The sequence below is a fragment of the Oxyura jamaicensis genome, chromosome 4, assembly GCF_011077185.1.
Source record: "Oxyura jamaicensis isolate SHBP4307 breed ruddy duck chromosome 4, BPBGC_Ojam_1.0, whole genome shotgun sequence".
Taxonomy (NCBI): domain Eukaryota; kingdom Metazoa; phylum Chordata; class Aves; order Anseriformes; family Anatidae; genus Oxyura; species Oxyura jamaicensis.
The window spans coordinates 83,984,719-83,999,952 of NC_048896.1; the positions used below are offsets into that span (position 1 = coordinate 83,984,719).

General features: G+C 37.2%; 1 protein-coding gene across 1 annotated transcript in view; it reads left to right on the forward strand.

Moving 5' to 3' along the window:
- The window catches only part of WFS1 (wolframin ER transmembrane glycoprotein), a 35,279-nt gene that overhangs the window by 14,780 nt on the left and 5,265 nt on the right, over positions 1 to 15,234 (forward strand). Inside the window, exons 3-6 of the mRNA XM_035324493.1 lie at positions 4,767 to 4,849; positions 8,980 to 9,124; positions 9,935 to 10,105; positions 10,732 to 10,812. Of these exons, the coding sequence (XP_035180384.1) occupies positions 4,767 to 4,849; positions 8,980 to 9,124; positions 9,935 to 10,105; positions 10,732 to 10,812 (480 nt within the window). The remainder of the gene's footprint in view (positions 1 to 4,766; positions 4,850 to 8,979; positions 9,125 to 9,934; positions 10,106 to 10,731; positions 10,813 to 15,234) is intronic.

The window sequence follows — 15,234 nt, forward strand, 5'->3', positions numbered from 1 at the left end:
CATTATGTATGTGACTTACGTATTTTAAAGCTTATGAATGGTGATGCAGAGGGTACATTAAATGCCTTTTTTTTTTTTTTTGAAACAGTATTTGTCTAAAGCGTGTGCAAGACATCTTGCTAAATATGCCATCGGACATTGAGTCAGCGTGTCTACAGCGATGCACACGTGGTGTGTTTCAGTTGGAGATGTGACGGATAGTAGAAAAAACAGGAATCTATTGCAGTCATCACTGACTTGTGCTAGAATACTGGGAACGAAGTTTTATGACAACTACAGCCTTTGTCTTCTACAAAATCTTTTGCATTGAGAAGGTTTCTTATCTAGACTGTAGAGGTGCATGCACAATGTTCCGTGGATGTTGAAGCATTTGTTGGGTTTCAGTCCTTGATGTAGCCCAAAGATGATATTTATATGTATTATTTAACCAATGATGGCATCTTCTTTTTCTGACTTATTAAGCACTAGTATCTCTGAATATAATGCATACTAATCCCCAACTGTATATTAACTGCCTTTTTGTCAATTTAATTGTTAAATTTCAGAGGGGTGGGAAAATAACTGCATCCTAACGTGGTATTGGACTTGGTAGTATTAACGTGGGATCAGACTTCTTGATAAAACAGCATGTTTTCTTTTAGTACTTTTTTTGTTTTCTGATCAGAACCTAACAAAGATTAAAAATGCCTGCCCATGCAAAAATGAACAGTAAATTTCCATTTAAGCCTTTAACAGGAAAGCTGGACTCCAAATTGGAATCTTACTTTGTATAGTAACGCAAAATAACATATGAAATTTCAGGAAGGAAATTGTCTTCAGTTTTCATCAGCTTACTTACAATCTATGTATATAGACGGCTGTGTTCAGACTTGTGTAGTGTGGGTTGCAAAACATGCTTTTAACTAGTAAACAACTGGCTCTAAGAAATGGTTTTGATAGCACCTTTTAAGTGCTACCAGTTAATAGTGCATCAGTTAATGATACACAGCTTTGGCTTATTCTTCTAAATGCTGCTGTACAGCTTTAACCTTCTAAATGAAAGGCCTGAATACAAAAGTGGATATTTCTGTAACTTTTCAGAGGTTTAAATACTTTCTGTAGTATGAAGACATAAATGCAGTGGACTGGAAAGTACACATATGCTTTATCCTTTGCAGATTACAAATCTTTGTCTCTCTCTCTAATTCCACTTTTTTTGTGTGTGTGTAGAACTGAGAAAATTAAAGGATACTACATAACTTCATATATTAGGTTTGACTTAAATAGGACTTAAAATCATTCTATTAGTAACGTCATTGTTCTGATGAAGAATTTGTGATTTTGAGTGGCCTGTCCCCAGGAAGGTAGAACTAGATTGTTTCATAAATCCAGAACTGAACCACGGGGTACCCTGATGATGGCCACCACAGGGTCTCGGTAGCAGAGTAGGAACTAAAGATAAATATGAAGTACTTACTATCCACCCTTCTGCTTTATGGTCCTGTCTTAATTTGTTTTTTTATATGAATGCTACATACTGTTTAAAAATTTTGTGCTTTCACCTGCCTGCTTTCATTTGAATGACTGCAGTGCTTGTGAACCTTGAATAACTGATAGACTTCATTGGCTTATATAAATGCACCTGACACACAACAGCTAGTGAAGTCTATTTTAATTGTCATAAAAGATGCATGAAGTATTGTAAGATGAATGCTCCTCTCTTCTGGAAATTTTTATATTCAAGACAGAGTAAGATTTGACATTAAAAAGACATCATTTTTTAGCGAAGCTGGAAAATAAAAGCTTCTACTGACAGCACTTCCATTGCAGTACTACTGTGTGGGAGGAATAAACATTAGGAGGTTAAAGCACTAAAAACATGCTTAAGAACACGGGTGCTAAGTTTCAGATCATCACTTAGCCTTTTTCTGGCGGGCAAGTCTTTCATAGTGCTTGTCCTCCTAGCATTGAACTGAATTGGAAGAAATTGTCTGTCTATCCTGGTTCCTAAACACATTTAGACTGTATACCTTTTACCTTCGGAGACTGACCTAAATACTTTGAGAAAGTAAATGGATAGGAAATGGATAGGGAAGGCATGTAACCTGAGTCATTCATACCTGATCCTTTTGCTCATCTTGTAGGCCTTCTTCAGACAAAGCACAGCCAAAAATATTGATAGTTGTGGAAATGCTTTGGTGCAAAGCTATTCTACCTTGACCTCCAGAACTCACCACAGCTGCTCTTTTGCCCTCACCATGCAACTACAGAACCAACACACAGCCATCATTTTAATTAGCTATCTTCATTTATATTTATAGGTTCCACGTGACAGTGCATAGATTAAGTGATAACGGGGTGGGAGGGATTGGGCTATAGGTTGAAAACAGCAGCAGGAAGCATTTCTTTCCACTGGAAGGCTGTTCCTTTAAAGCAAACACTTCAGCAGGCTTGCCTGCAGTGTCAGCATGTTTTACTTTCTCTTCTCAGAGAAGGGGTATTCAGACCATAAGGTAATTATATCCTGGTAATGAAGAAACAAAGGAACAAAATGGGAATGTGTTAGGGGTTTATACTGTAAATAACATGCTTATCTAACAAACTTCACTCTGAGCAAAAGGTGGAAGGGACCAGAGCAATGCCGTGCTCCTGTGCATACCAAATGGAGCAGGAGAGAAAGGAAGCTGCTTGGCCTGCATAAATGGCCGGAGAACAACTCATATTAGTGGGGCTCATATGGGCTTGGCAAACTGCTCTCTCTGACTTTTGTGTGTAAATTCCACTTAGTTATCAAACATTTCTGACCAGTGCCTCCTTTATTGGTTCATCCAGAGCGTCACAAACATGAATGGTGTTTTCTTCTCAACATGCAGAAAACACTGAATGGAAAAAAAAAATAATCCATAGCCAAGATTATTGCTGCTGAAATTCTGATTTGAAAGGCTTACAAATAAGTCAAAGCACAGGAAGCAGCAGGGCAGTGCTGTATTACCCAGCTTTTTTCATTTGGGTGGGGTAGATGAATGAATATTATATTCATTTCAAACAATACACTCTTTTCTGTAACTTCTGCTTTACTCTTAGCAGAAAGCCCTGGAAGGATCGATGCTGGTGTGTGTGGTGCTATCTGGAAGACAGGTTTCTGACTTAGGTAGGGTTCAGTGCTCTTGGTTATACATCAGGGCAAGGAGATTAAGTGGTTAATCTTCCTGGGATGTTGTTTCCATATCTTACAATAATATTTTTACAGCTCTCTGAAAAGAGGGAGTAGTAAGTGAAAATTATTTTTCATTATATGCCTTGTTTAGCCAGACAACATGTTATAATCTGGCATTAGTGTTTTTCTAAATGGAGGTTGGCAGACAAAACTGTGGCATGGTGACGGAGAGAACTTACTTCATGGTTTGTTCTTGTTAAAATAAACCCATTTTAATGAAAGAGTTGGCTTGTAGCCTGTTCTCGTTTGGAAATAGTCCCAGTCCCAGTGATATTAAAGAACGTAAGTAGCCTTGTTCTTTGGGAGATCATCTGGAAATGAGTTTATTTCTTCTTTCCTCCCACCTTTTGAAAAATCAGTGATACTAAATGGCACCTCGGCTAGCTGGGCTGCTTACCAAGCTTCTCGCATTATTGCTGCCCGTAGTAGGCAGAGACTGAAATCTGTAGCTTTGAGCAGGTGCCAAAATGTGTCTCTCAAGTTTTTTCCTACATTTGGAAACTGTGCTTCTTAACCATGCTTTCTCATGCTATCTGCCCTAAATAAGTAGCTGCCAAGCATCATGATGTGGTTGGTGACCTTACGGGATAATGGGGTAAGGCTCGAGTTTGGATCTGACTTTCTAGTTAAGTTTTATCTTGGCTAGTAAACAGGATAACAGACCACTGACTAAGAACATATCTCACACACTCTCAGTTGAGTAAACTGTAAATTATATTGTTTTTCTCCTTATCGTACTTCCAAACTAACTTCAGTTTATAAATTCTCATGGGTGGGGTGGGGAGAGGGAGTAGCTGTCACAGGCTTTGGTAGCTTTTGCATTAAGCTTGCTCTTTGTTCGTAAAATTGTTCCCAGCATGACGTTATTTACAAACCCTGGATATCAGATAAAGCTCTGAAAATTTTTCTTGATGACTGACCTGTAGTGCAATGTGATGCTTTTGAAGAAGAAAAAAGAAAATGCTCATCTGTATGTATACAGTCAGATAGGAAAGGAGAAAAAAAATAGATGTGAGTGCTGAACTGGACTCAGTATAATTAATTTTATAAACATTTAATCATTTTGTTGTTGTTTCTATGTACTCTGGGGACTGAGGAGCTCAGCTTTCAAATATACTGGATAAGTTTTACAGGCTTTTTTTTTTTTTTTTTTTTTTTTCTTGAAAAGGCTCCACTACTAAATAAGCAATCAGTCAGGTGAAGGACTGAAGGACTCAAGGTTTATCAGGAGTAACAACAGTACAAAAGTTGATCCATACTGTAGGTTCCATGTGTGTTTATATTTATTGTAATGAAATTCCTTCTATTGAGAGATAAATCCTGTGGAAGGAAATGAGAAACTGTAAACTGTGTACCATCCTGTGGCAGGTACCAAATAACAAGTAACAGTGCCTACGCAGAGGTGGAGAGAAAATATTAGTTAATTTCCTCTGCTGTTCTGCTGCTCTTGTAAAAACCATTGTGTTGGATTTTGTAGATAAGATCACGTAATTCTTCAACCAAATATAGTAATGATTTAGAAAATTTCAAAATTTGCTAACAAACTGTTTTCTTTCTCAAATTCATTTAGAGGCCATGAAGGAAGAACCTGAAGTGCTCTTTGAGGAACTGCTCGAGAGGGCCAAAGCTGGAGAACCAAAAGCACAAACAGAGGTAACTTTATACGTTCTTTGTCCAGTGCTGTTTGCTCTCAATTCCAAAAATTGTATTGCCAGCTTTTAGTAGAACTCTTACCTCTTTCAAAGACACGTAGTTGAACTGTATCTGTTTTGGTCATAAACTGTTCAAAGAAAGGTGAGAAAGGTGATGCCAGGTGGTTTCTCAGCCTTGAAAATTGTTGCCTACTTGGGTCTCAGGTCCCACTCTTGCATAAGCCTTTAGGATGAATATCAAAATGGGGTGGGAGGCAGGGGAATGATTAGGCTCAGAGTGCGGAGAAGCCACAGTGCTTGACTTTTATTTTTATATTTTTATGTACCAGAGTTATTTGTGGAGCTAGTGATTATTAAATGCTGTTTTAATTTTTGGTGTTGGATTTAATTTTGTTATTGGAGCAAAACTGTTTATCAAAATGAAAGCTGTGTCTACACTTGGTTCAGTACTTCGCTATGTACAAAGACTCTTAGGCTGGACTCTGTGGAAGAAACTGTCACTGAGCTGCTTCAGCAGGAACATCAGAAGTTGGTTTTTGCTCTGTCACCATTTCTACTTTGAATTAACATGTTTTAGAAAAGAAGCCCTTCCTGGTTTATTGAAGCTATCTATATTTAGTTGTGTAATGATAAATCCAATTAAATGATAATGGTAATTCTATCCCTGTACATGTTGGTGTTAGGGTTTCCCATAGGTTTCAGAAAAAATTTCTTTCCTGTCCATTGCATTATGCTGGTATATTGGTCTAGTTGATGTAGTATAAATAGCCTAAAACTTTAGAGAAGGTTTTGAATTCCTGCTTAATTTGGCTGGTGACTGACTTAAGCATTCTTTTCCAGCTTTGGCTTTGACAAGGAGTGTTCATGGTCTCCTACAAGCTTATTGGTGGTTTGTTGTTTTTTAACCCAGGGATCACTTTTCAAGAAAAAAAATAATAACAAATATTGCAATGCCAGGCTCTCTCCCCACTCCATCTCAACTTGTTTGAGGGCAGGCTGTCCTTGGAGCTGTAACCAGAGACAGTAAGGAATTCCTCACCTCTGAAACAGCCAGTGGCTTTGCGGAGGATGAAGCTTTAACCTTGAGGGGATTGCTGCTACAAAGTCCACGTCTTGGCTCTATTCCTCCACACAAAAGAGCAAGTCATAATATATTCTTTCAGGATTTAAGTTCTATCTGAGTAAGAAATTCCTTGTGTAATCTAAACCTATGATGTATCTATATAAATAATAAGTTTTTACCCTTCTCCTTCACTCCTTTCCTTTAGCTCTTTAACTGCGTACACTTTCAATTTCCACACAATGACAGTGTTCTTTTCAAAAAAAGATCCAATGTACAATTTTGCTATATTATACACTCAGGATGAATTGACTGCCTGAAAAGGAACCCTAAATACAGTTGTTTCCCTTCTAGGGAATTTAATTTCTTCTGGCATGTGGAGAGGGAATTCCTTTTAATTTCCAGAAAACAAAAATTATATATATATACATATATATATATATATATATATATATATTATATTTCATATATACTTTCTTTTCTATCATGGAACACATCCCTTTAGAATCCAGTCAGACAAGTGGATTTTAACTCGTTACCATTGTAGGCTGAAGAGTAAGAAGCTGAGATGGCATCATTGTGCTTCTTGCTGATAATTACCAAATCAGATATAAGGAATCACTCAGCTCATTGGTGTGTAGCTATTTTTGAATAAACTCATAGTAATAACCTTGCAATGACTATGGAGATAAATGCACTCTGAGAGGATGTCAGCCTGCATTACCGTAGCTTTATATAATTCTTTATTGAGAAATAATTGTGCAGCGTTTACAAAAATGAGACACCCACAGATGGATTCTGTAATGGAGCAGAGGCAGCTCCGTGTCTAACGAGAGGCTCTCTGCAAGGGGACTGCCTGAGAGAACTGCTTCAGTTAGCGAAGCCCAAAGGTGAGAGGCAGGCAACTACCTTTGCAGAAGTACAGTATGAAGATCTGTGTTAAGCCATTACCAGCTATGACTTCATTTCCCCGTTTTACTTCATGGGAAAGAGAAAATCCATGATTTATCACTTAAGCAGTCTGAGGCTAATACTTTTTCCTGTCGGTTCTTCATCATTTGATTGCTGTAGGCTGGAGCTTTGCAGCCATCCTCGGGTGGTTCCACATAGAAGCTTTGCTATGGAAGTGAAAAGCAGCTGCTGCATGGGGCTTGTTTAGAAGTTGACCTTTCAGCAGTATTTCATGGAAAGGCTAAATGTTTGTTATGGGACGTGGAGGTGTGCTTTTGGTACTAAAATATTCAAAATACACAAAAGTTTGTCATTTTGTAATCAAAATGAAGGACAAATATTTTCTGGTTGATCAGATTTTGGGAGTTTTTTGTTTGTTTGTTTTGAGGGGGGTTAAGTAATTAAATCTTGATGCTGAACTTCAAAACCAAATCAACAACAAAACTATAGGAAAAAAAAAACACATTTCTATTATAAAATCATAGTATTATGCTGTCTTTCTCCTTTCCCTTTTTCCTTTCTTCTACTTTATGTTGCAATTCAAGTTTTTATGACCAAGAGATCTTCGTAACTTGAAGAGGGTGCATCAAGTGCTACTACTCTTGAAGCTTTGCTCAAAATTTCAATGGCTATAAATATAAACACACTCAAGAAACAACTGTTCTTCTCAGAGGATGTTGTTTACCGTGCAACTTATTTCAGGAAGCAATTGCTTGAACAAATGGCTGCAGTTGGGTGATAATTTGTCAGGAAATTGCACTATCAGGATTGAAATCTTAAAAATCCTGTCTCTAATACTCTTCTTGGTCTGCCACTATATCTGTGTAGTGCTCGTTGATCTCTGGCATGAATTCATAAAACACGTTAAGTTCTGTTTGTTTTGTTAGTATTGGGTAGCTTTGCTGTATATACTGTGGGTTTAATCATTCTGGGGTCTACCCAATAACTATCTAAGTAGAAGTTGTTTGAGCACCCACTTTGGTGTTGGAATCCAGTCGCAAGGCTAGAGACCTAACCTTTAATGGTTATGAAAACAATCGTTTGATGAGATCAGTGTGTTCTATCTGTATGTAACAACTCTGTATTATTAATTTTTCAAAGGTATTTCTTTAGTCACCTTTATTGGTAATATCAAAAGTAAAGTTTCAGAGAAACTGTCAAACATTTATTTTTTTGTTTTGGTTTGTTTTTGCAGCAGATACTACTGTGGGTTTATGGAGCTGTATTCTATTTTCAGTTATATTATTGGTGTAATTAAAATACCTTAGAGAGAGGAGTGCAGTGAACTAAGAGAAAACATTTCCCAGATTCTTTGGACATACAAATAAAATGCCCAGTAGTTTTGTCTATTTTCTTCCACTTCGGGGTATGATAAGCAGAAGGGTTTTGTGCTACTGCATGAGTGTGTTCAGGTTACCATATAATTCAGTTTTATAGGAGGAATGAAGGTGGTGTCTTACCTGTAAAACAGTGATATAATTTCTGTAATCTGAAATGGTAGGGATTTTACAGGCTATACATCACTTAATACAGGCTATATCACTTAAATTGCTTAATGCTTAAGCAATGTTAGTTTTATTCCATTCGCTAATTAATCACGAGTTTGCTTTGACCTTCAGTAGCTAAACTGCTGTAAGTCAGGCAGTTCCTTCCTGAGGCTTCCTTCCATCTCAAGGCCCTCTGCCAATTTACTTCATCTGAATTTCTGAATGTTACTGGCACCAGTAATTACACTTAATTATGGTTGTTGTTTTTTTTTTTTTTCTTAATAACGTTAACAACATTGACCATTTTTACAGGACGAAAACTATCCAAGAAAAAACTGCTGTTAATACCATGTGTAATACCAGGAGCTTTACCTGATCCTTCTAGATTCCCAAAGACCAGTGGCAACTAATTCATTGACCTAGTCAAATGTACTGCGATTCCTTCTTACTTCCACTTCTGGAAAGTGATCTTTCTCTGCAGAATATCAACTTACAGCTATGTTCTTTAGTGCTAGGAGCAAATGTTTTGACCTTTTGTTCAAAAGGAATTTATTCTAGCAGTGGGAGGAGGGAGACAGAGGCTAAAGTGTATTTCAGGTTAACTGAAGGAATTCTGTTTGCTGCTTGCTCTAGGTGGGAAAACACTTCTTGAGATTAGCGGAAGAGGAGGATGAAGAACTTAACAATTGTAGTGCAGTTGACTGGTTCATCCTTGCTGCTAAGCAAGGTCGAAGAGAGGCCGTCAAATTGTTACGTAGATGCCTAGCAGACAGAAGAGGTATGGGTTCTCTGAGACCTTTTGCTTGCACCTTCTCCTTTGTCTGAAATAATGCTCTCTGCGTTTTAATACTGAAAAGAGGGGTTAAAATATGGTGGGAATGTTCATGGCAAAACTACGTGAGTAGTTCCTGAGAGCACATTCAAATAGGTAACTTAAAAAATAATAAGAAAAATAATAAGAAAAATCTTAGCTCATAAAAGCATTTATATTATTTGTTTGCTTGAATTCCTTCATGGGATTCATGCTCAGAATTTCTCTCCCCACCTTTCATTGAATCTTCTTTCCTTGACCATGAAGGTCACATACACCACCTACACGTCTGCTGTTGTTTCATTCTTTTGCCCCTTTCCAACCTCTCTCCTAATTGGACTTTTACATTGTCTTCTCCCACTTCAAGATTCACACCTTCCTTCATGCTGCTTCCCACGCTTGGAATGGGGCTCCTCTTGTCTGCCAACTATCTGAACTCATATAAAAAATAAATAAATGAAATTCTTTCTGCTTTTAATGTCAACCATAGATATCTGCACCATCTTTTGACTGATCAGATGTGCTTCAAAAACTGAAAAAGACAAAAGGCTAATGCATGTCATGCACAGTTTTTGAAGTACAGTTTATACTTAAGTAATGTAATTTGTTTTTGATAAGCAGTGGGCACAGAAGTGTATTTGAGTAACTTAAGGGGTCAAGAAGTGAATGAAATTTCAAAAGTTTCAGACTAAACTGAGAAAAATAAGTTGTGGGCAAATCTGTCATTTCAGCATGGGTGTGGGATAATAGTATCTAATGTATTTTTCTTTTCTTGAGGCATCACTTCTGAGAATGAGCAAGAAGTGAAAAAATTATCATCAGAGACTGACTTGGAGAGAGCTGTGAGAAAAGCTGCCTTAGTCATGTATTGGAAATTAAATCCAAAAAAGAAGAAGCAATTAGCAGTTTCTGAACTACTGGAAAATGTTGGGCAAGTTGACAATGAAGGTTTGTTTCTGAACCGATTTATGGAATTGATGAAATACAAGCTTGCAGGCTGGAAACCTAAAGAGCTTTACTTCTGTCTCATGCCTGATTTATAAATGTATGATTTAGATGAGAAAAAATAACTGTCCTAATGACTATTTTAATAAATGTATTCTCTGGACCAATAAAGCTATTTCCTAAAGGCCTGCCAACTCTTGTTGTAGGTTGTGATTTGGTTAAGCCCTTATACAAGTGACAGAATATTAAACGTATCTTCATTCTCAGCACTTGCTGTCGTTGGAAGATAGATATTTTATGATTTTGCTGTGTTTAACTTTTTTCTTTAACAATCAACCTTATTTTTTACCAGATATTTCAATTTGCAAATTCAGTATTTAAGACATCTGTCTCATTCTGCCTTTCTGACAGTATGTTACCTGTCAATGCTCTTCCCTTTTTTCAGTATAGCAACAAGTATATAAAAAGCTATATAGCCACTTTTTGCATGTTTTTATGTACATTTGTCTTGTGCTGAGTTTGAGGAAATACTATTCTCCAGATATTGCAGCTTTAACAACCTTCTAGTTTTTGTTTAATCACTTTAATTGACTGCTTTGACTTTCTGTGAACTTCTGTTATTGAACCAGGTGGTGAGAAGCAACCTGGCCCAGTCCCCAAGTCAGTGCAGAAGCAGAGGAGGATGCTGGAGCGATTAGTGAGCAGTGAATGTGAGTGCGTGATGCTTCTTTCAATCTTTAACTGTAGTTTAGTTTCTGTTTAGTTTTGCTAAGCAGTTCTGTGCTGTCAGAATAAGGCTGTATAGCAAGTTTGGGTTGCTATAAACTGATGGTGTCTATTTATTATATGTGCAAGGTAAATGTAACTGATCCGCATGTGAAGTTGTGGAAGATGTTACCATTCTCATCAACTTGTCAGTGATTAGTATGCTAAAAGGTGTTTGCATGTAACTTGTCAGCTTTATGTTCTTCATATTCGAGCATTTAAAAGGCTATTCAACACTAAATAAATAAATTGCACTTTCAGTATTTTTTACTTATGAATTGCAGTACACTTTCTGATTACAATAAGGGAATGAATTATGCAGTCTTTTAATGTGGACAGATCCCTCATTCTATTTGCCTTGCTTCTGTTTGCCTTTCCATCATAAATAATGTTTGTGTTTTTGTATCTGTTAAAGAATTTATATAAGAGATGTACTAAGATACACCTTTCATAACTTAAATAGAGAGGAGCAGCTCAGTTCATATAGTGGGAAGAACTAAACGACTCGATGCACATGGTTCAGTCTCAAGGAGTCAAATCTGATTTTTGTAGGGTTGGGAGGTCTGGACTTGCGATCAAGTTCTCTCTAGCCCCACGTAGCTAAGAAATGCAGCCATGCTCCTGGGCCTTCAGGAGGAAAGTCAAATCATTAGTGGTCCTACTACATATTTTCTGCAGTCTCATTTTCATTTGTTGGATGGGGAAGGAACCCGTGGATGTAAAACTCTCTCTCCCCAATGAGTGAGAATGCAACTGAGAATTCAGTTGTTTGTCATAGTAGAACAGAAAACCGAATGAACAGACCTGAAAACTTCCAAGTCTGATCCCAGTCATGAATAGCCTAAAAGATAGGGGTGACTGGTTGGGCCTATAACAGGTTCTTAACATTGGGATTTTCTTATAGGTGGTGTAGTAGAAAAGGTCAGAAGAAGAATCCCAGGAGCTTTAGATAGATTCACTTGCAATACGAGAGTAGATGTGCAATATGAAAAAAAAAAAAAAAAAAAAGGAAAATCAAAACCTAATTAAAAGAACAGGAAAGATGCTATCTCCACTTTGCCCAAAATATTAAAATGCTTAGCAGAAAATTGAGGACTGGCAAAAGAGGAGTGGCAAATAAAATTAAGGATGCGTTCAATATGAATGTTTTGTGGTTTTCAGTTGTAAAGGAGATGAGTTAAGTTTTCTAAAGATTTCATGAAGAAACCAGATGATTGTGCTTATACATCTTCCTAGGCATTATCACTGATGTCAAAGGAGATTGGATTTTGTGGAGCATTGCTCTGGCTTACTCTGAATTTCTGTGCTAATAGTATGCTAGTGCTGCTAATTCTTAGATGCGCTGATTACTTTTATAACTGGAAAAAAAAAAAAAAATGGAAAACAGGTTAAAATTAAATAAGGCTTTAAATTAAGAAAATGTTTTACAAACAGTGCAGCATATGTACTTTTCAAATTATGTTATCTAGTAAGGTTTAATTAACCACTTGTCATGAAAATCTCATTTCCTTGAAATGCATTAGTTTATACAAAATCTAGATCAATTCTTTAAAAAAAAAAACTTTGTTAAATGTCCCACATCGTGTAACTAATATATCTGTAGCTTAGAATACATGCAACTAAGGTGTCACATGTGTATTGGTGAGCCAAACCTGCGTTTTGTGCATCTAAACCTCTTGAAAGATTAAATTTTACATTTCACCAGCTCGGTTTGGCCTTTACCTTCAAGGATTGTGTTCATTACACAGGTGACTTCAGAATCAAGTTATGTAACTGGCACACCAAAGAAGAACACAGTATTTCAGCTATGTTAATTTTAATAGAAGTAAAAGTGGAGGAGAGACACGTGCCTGTGCATATAAGTGAGGGAGTCATGACAGGGAGAAATAGTATTTTGAAGACCAAACTTCTAGTCCTATCAAAATTTCTGTGAGAGTATGCCAGATGTTCCTGTGACTAATTTGCCGCTTTTGCAAAGCTCAAAATAGGATAAGGATAAAATTGCCATGTTTCACTGTCTGGTCATTGTATTGAAAAGCAGATGTATGAGTTCAATGGAGTTGCATCATATAGGTGCTTACTGGATGACACTGGTGCTCTTTCCATTCCTTAGCTGAAATGACACGTGCTGATAGAGCATGAGTGCAAAGCAAGTCACCTGTTCTGGATTCTTCAGTAATTCAAAGTTTCAGAAAAGGAACTAGCTTCCCCTCCAACCCCCCTCTTTTTTTTTTTTTTTTTTTTAAGGCTTAAATGGCAGATAAAATAACAGGAGAGTAAATGAACCTACACATCAGCGTAGGCAGAAATTGATGTGCATATTTTTCTTTTCCTATGGCGGATGGGGGAGGCAGGGAAATTTGTCATAACCAAATTGAAGAAAAAAAAATCTATGAATAATAAAGTAGAATCTACAACATACGCTTTTTATATCAATTTGAGAGACACTTGGGTGACAAAATACTAATAACATTTAAAAACGAAAAGTTTTCATCAAACACTTAAAGTAGGAGTTAAGCTGTTACCTTCTCCTCTAGAGAGCTTTTATCTTTTCATGGATGAGCAAGACAGCTGTTACTATCCTGCATTTACTTCTCTGATCCACTGAGTTTCTGCATTTCTCTTGCCAGCAGGAATTTTTTCCTTCAGTTTTAATACATTGCCAATGCTTGGAAGACAATTTTTAAGCCACTAGCATGTTCCCATATAACTGATCTTGGAGCACCCTTAATGAAGGCATAAATAGAATATTACAGCTGATGTTTGTCAATGGACAGTTGTTGCATGCTTGAAAATATACATGCCACTACACTTTGCAGGCCATCTATACACAGTAAACTGTACTAATAACTCTTTCCCTCTCAGGATACTCCATGGTCCTGTAGGAGTGCCTTTAAGGAACTTCTGTGAGGTTCTAGTCATGTCTGCGTGCTGATTCCACACCAGAAAGGCCATCTTACTTCTATGTATCTTGTCCAAAGACAACAATAAATGTAGATGACCTGTTTGGTATTGGGCCTGACCTGGAGCCCACCAAGGACAACTGAGTAGCCTCCCTGGTCTCAGTGTGCCAGTGGTGCTGCCCTGCAGTTGGTGAATGAAAAGAATAGCTAGCAGAAAACTAAACTGCTTCTTGGGAGGCATACCACATGGTATTTTTCAGGGCATACAGGTTCATGCAATGGAAAAATAAAATAAAAATAAAAGCAAAAGAAAACATCCAAGTTGTGGGACTGAAGGAAAAGATAAACTGTACGTTGCCATTTTTCCATTGAACTCCTTTAACACACCTCTTCCTGGAGCAAGTGTCTTGACACAAATGCTTTTTGTTCTGTATCTACAGGTATTTATAAAATATTTATATCTTTTTAGTAATAAAGGGCTTCCATAAATACTGTGTTTTCATAAAAAGTTGAAGAGAAATAGGCTCAAACCCACTAATCCTCTGGTGTTAAACTTAGTGAATAAATTCAGTTTTCTGTCTCTTTAAAATCTTAAACTAGTATTAAGCAGGCCAGCTTTTGTATTTTTTTATCAGCTGACTAGCTAAACTGACTGTGTAGGAGGTGTGTTACAGATCTTTGTCATTCAAAAGTCTTTCATATCTACAGCAGTGTCATTTGCTTTAGTGTATGGAAAAAGTTGCTGTTAATTATCCTACTTTACAAACGACATCAAGCTTGTCTACCATAGAAACCGGCTAGTCCATGCTAATTCAAGGCAGTGGCTATGAAAAGAGTTTGAAGCAGTGTATAAATCATCTTGCAGCATCCCTAGAGATCTCTGAAGTAATCTCTTGCTTCCCTTCTACTCACAGGAGTGGGTAAGGATTTCCAGAGCCTCTGGCCATCAGTGTTTGTGTCCTTGTGCTCCTGATATTGCACAATGGTGTCACTGCTCCCTGACCTTCCCCTTGTAGTAGCTCAGGGAACAGCAATATAATGATTTTACAAAACTTGATCATTTTAAAGTGATGTTTTTGTTACAGATTACTATTTCAGTTTCCTCGATTACTATCTGTTTCCTTCTATACTTCGAGAGAAAGCATCTTACTTGATTTTAGCCTACTCTGTTCTGAAACTCTTGACATGTTTGTCTGAGGGCCTCTAGCAAAAGCCTTCATCGTGTTGTGTGCTGCAGTGTGTTGCCACTGAATTGCAACCATGTTAGCAAGTTGGTGACAATGTTAGTGGAAAAGATGCATCATACTAGTAAATAAATTGTGCTTCATATTCAGATGCCTTACATATAGGCAGTGATAGAATTTTGTCTCTGTGTGCAACGGAGCAAAGTGTATTTTGTGGCTGGGTGTTTTAAATCATAGTTAATACAGTTTGAGGGAGGACTTTTGTATGGACAAAGCATAC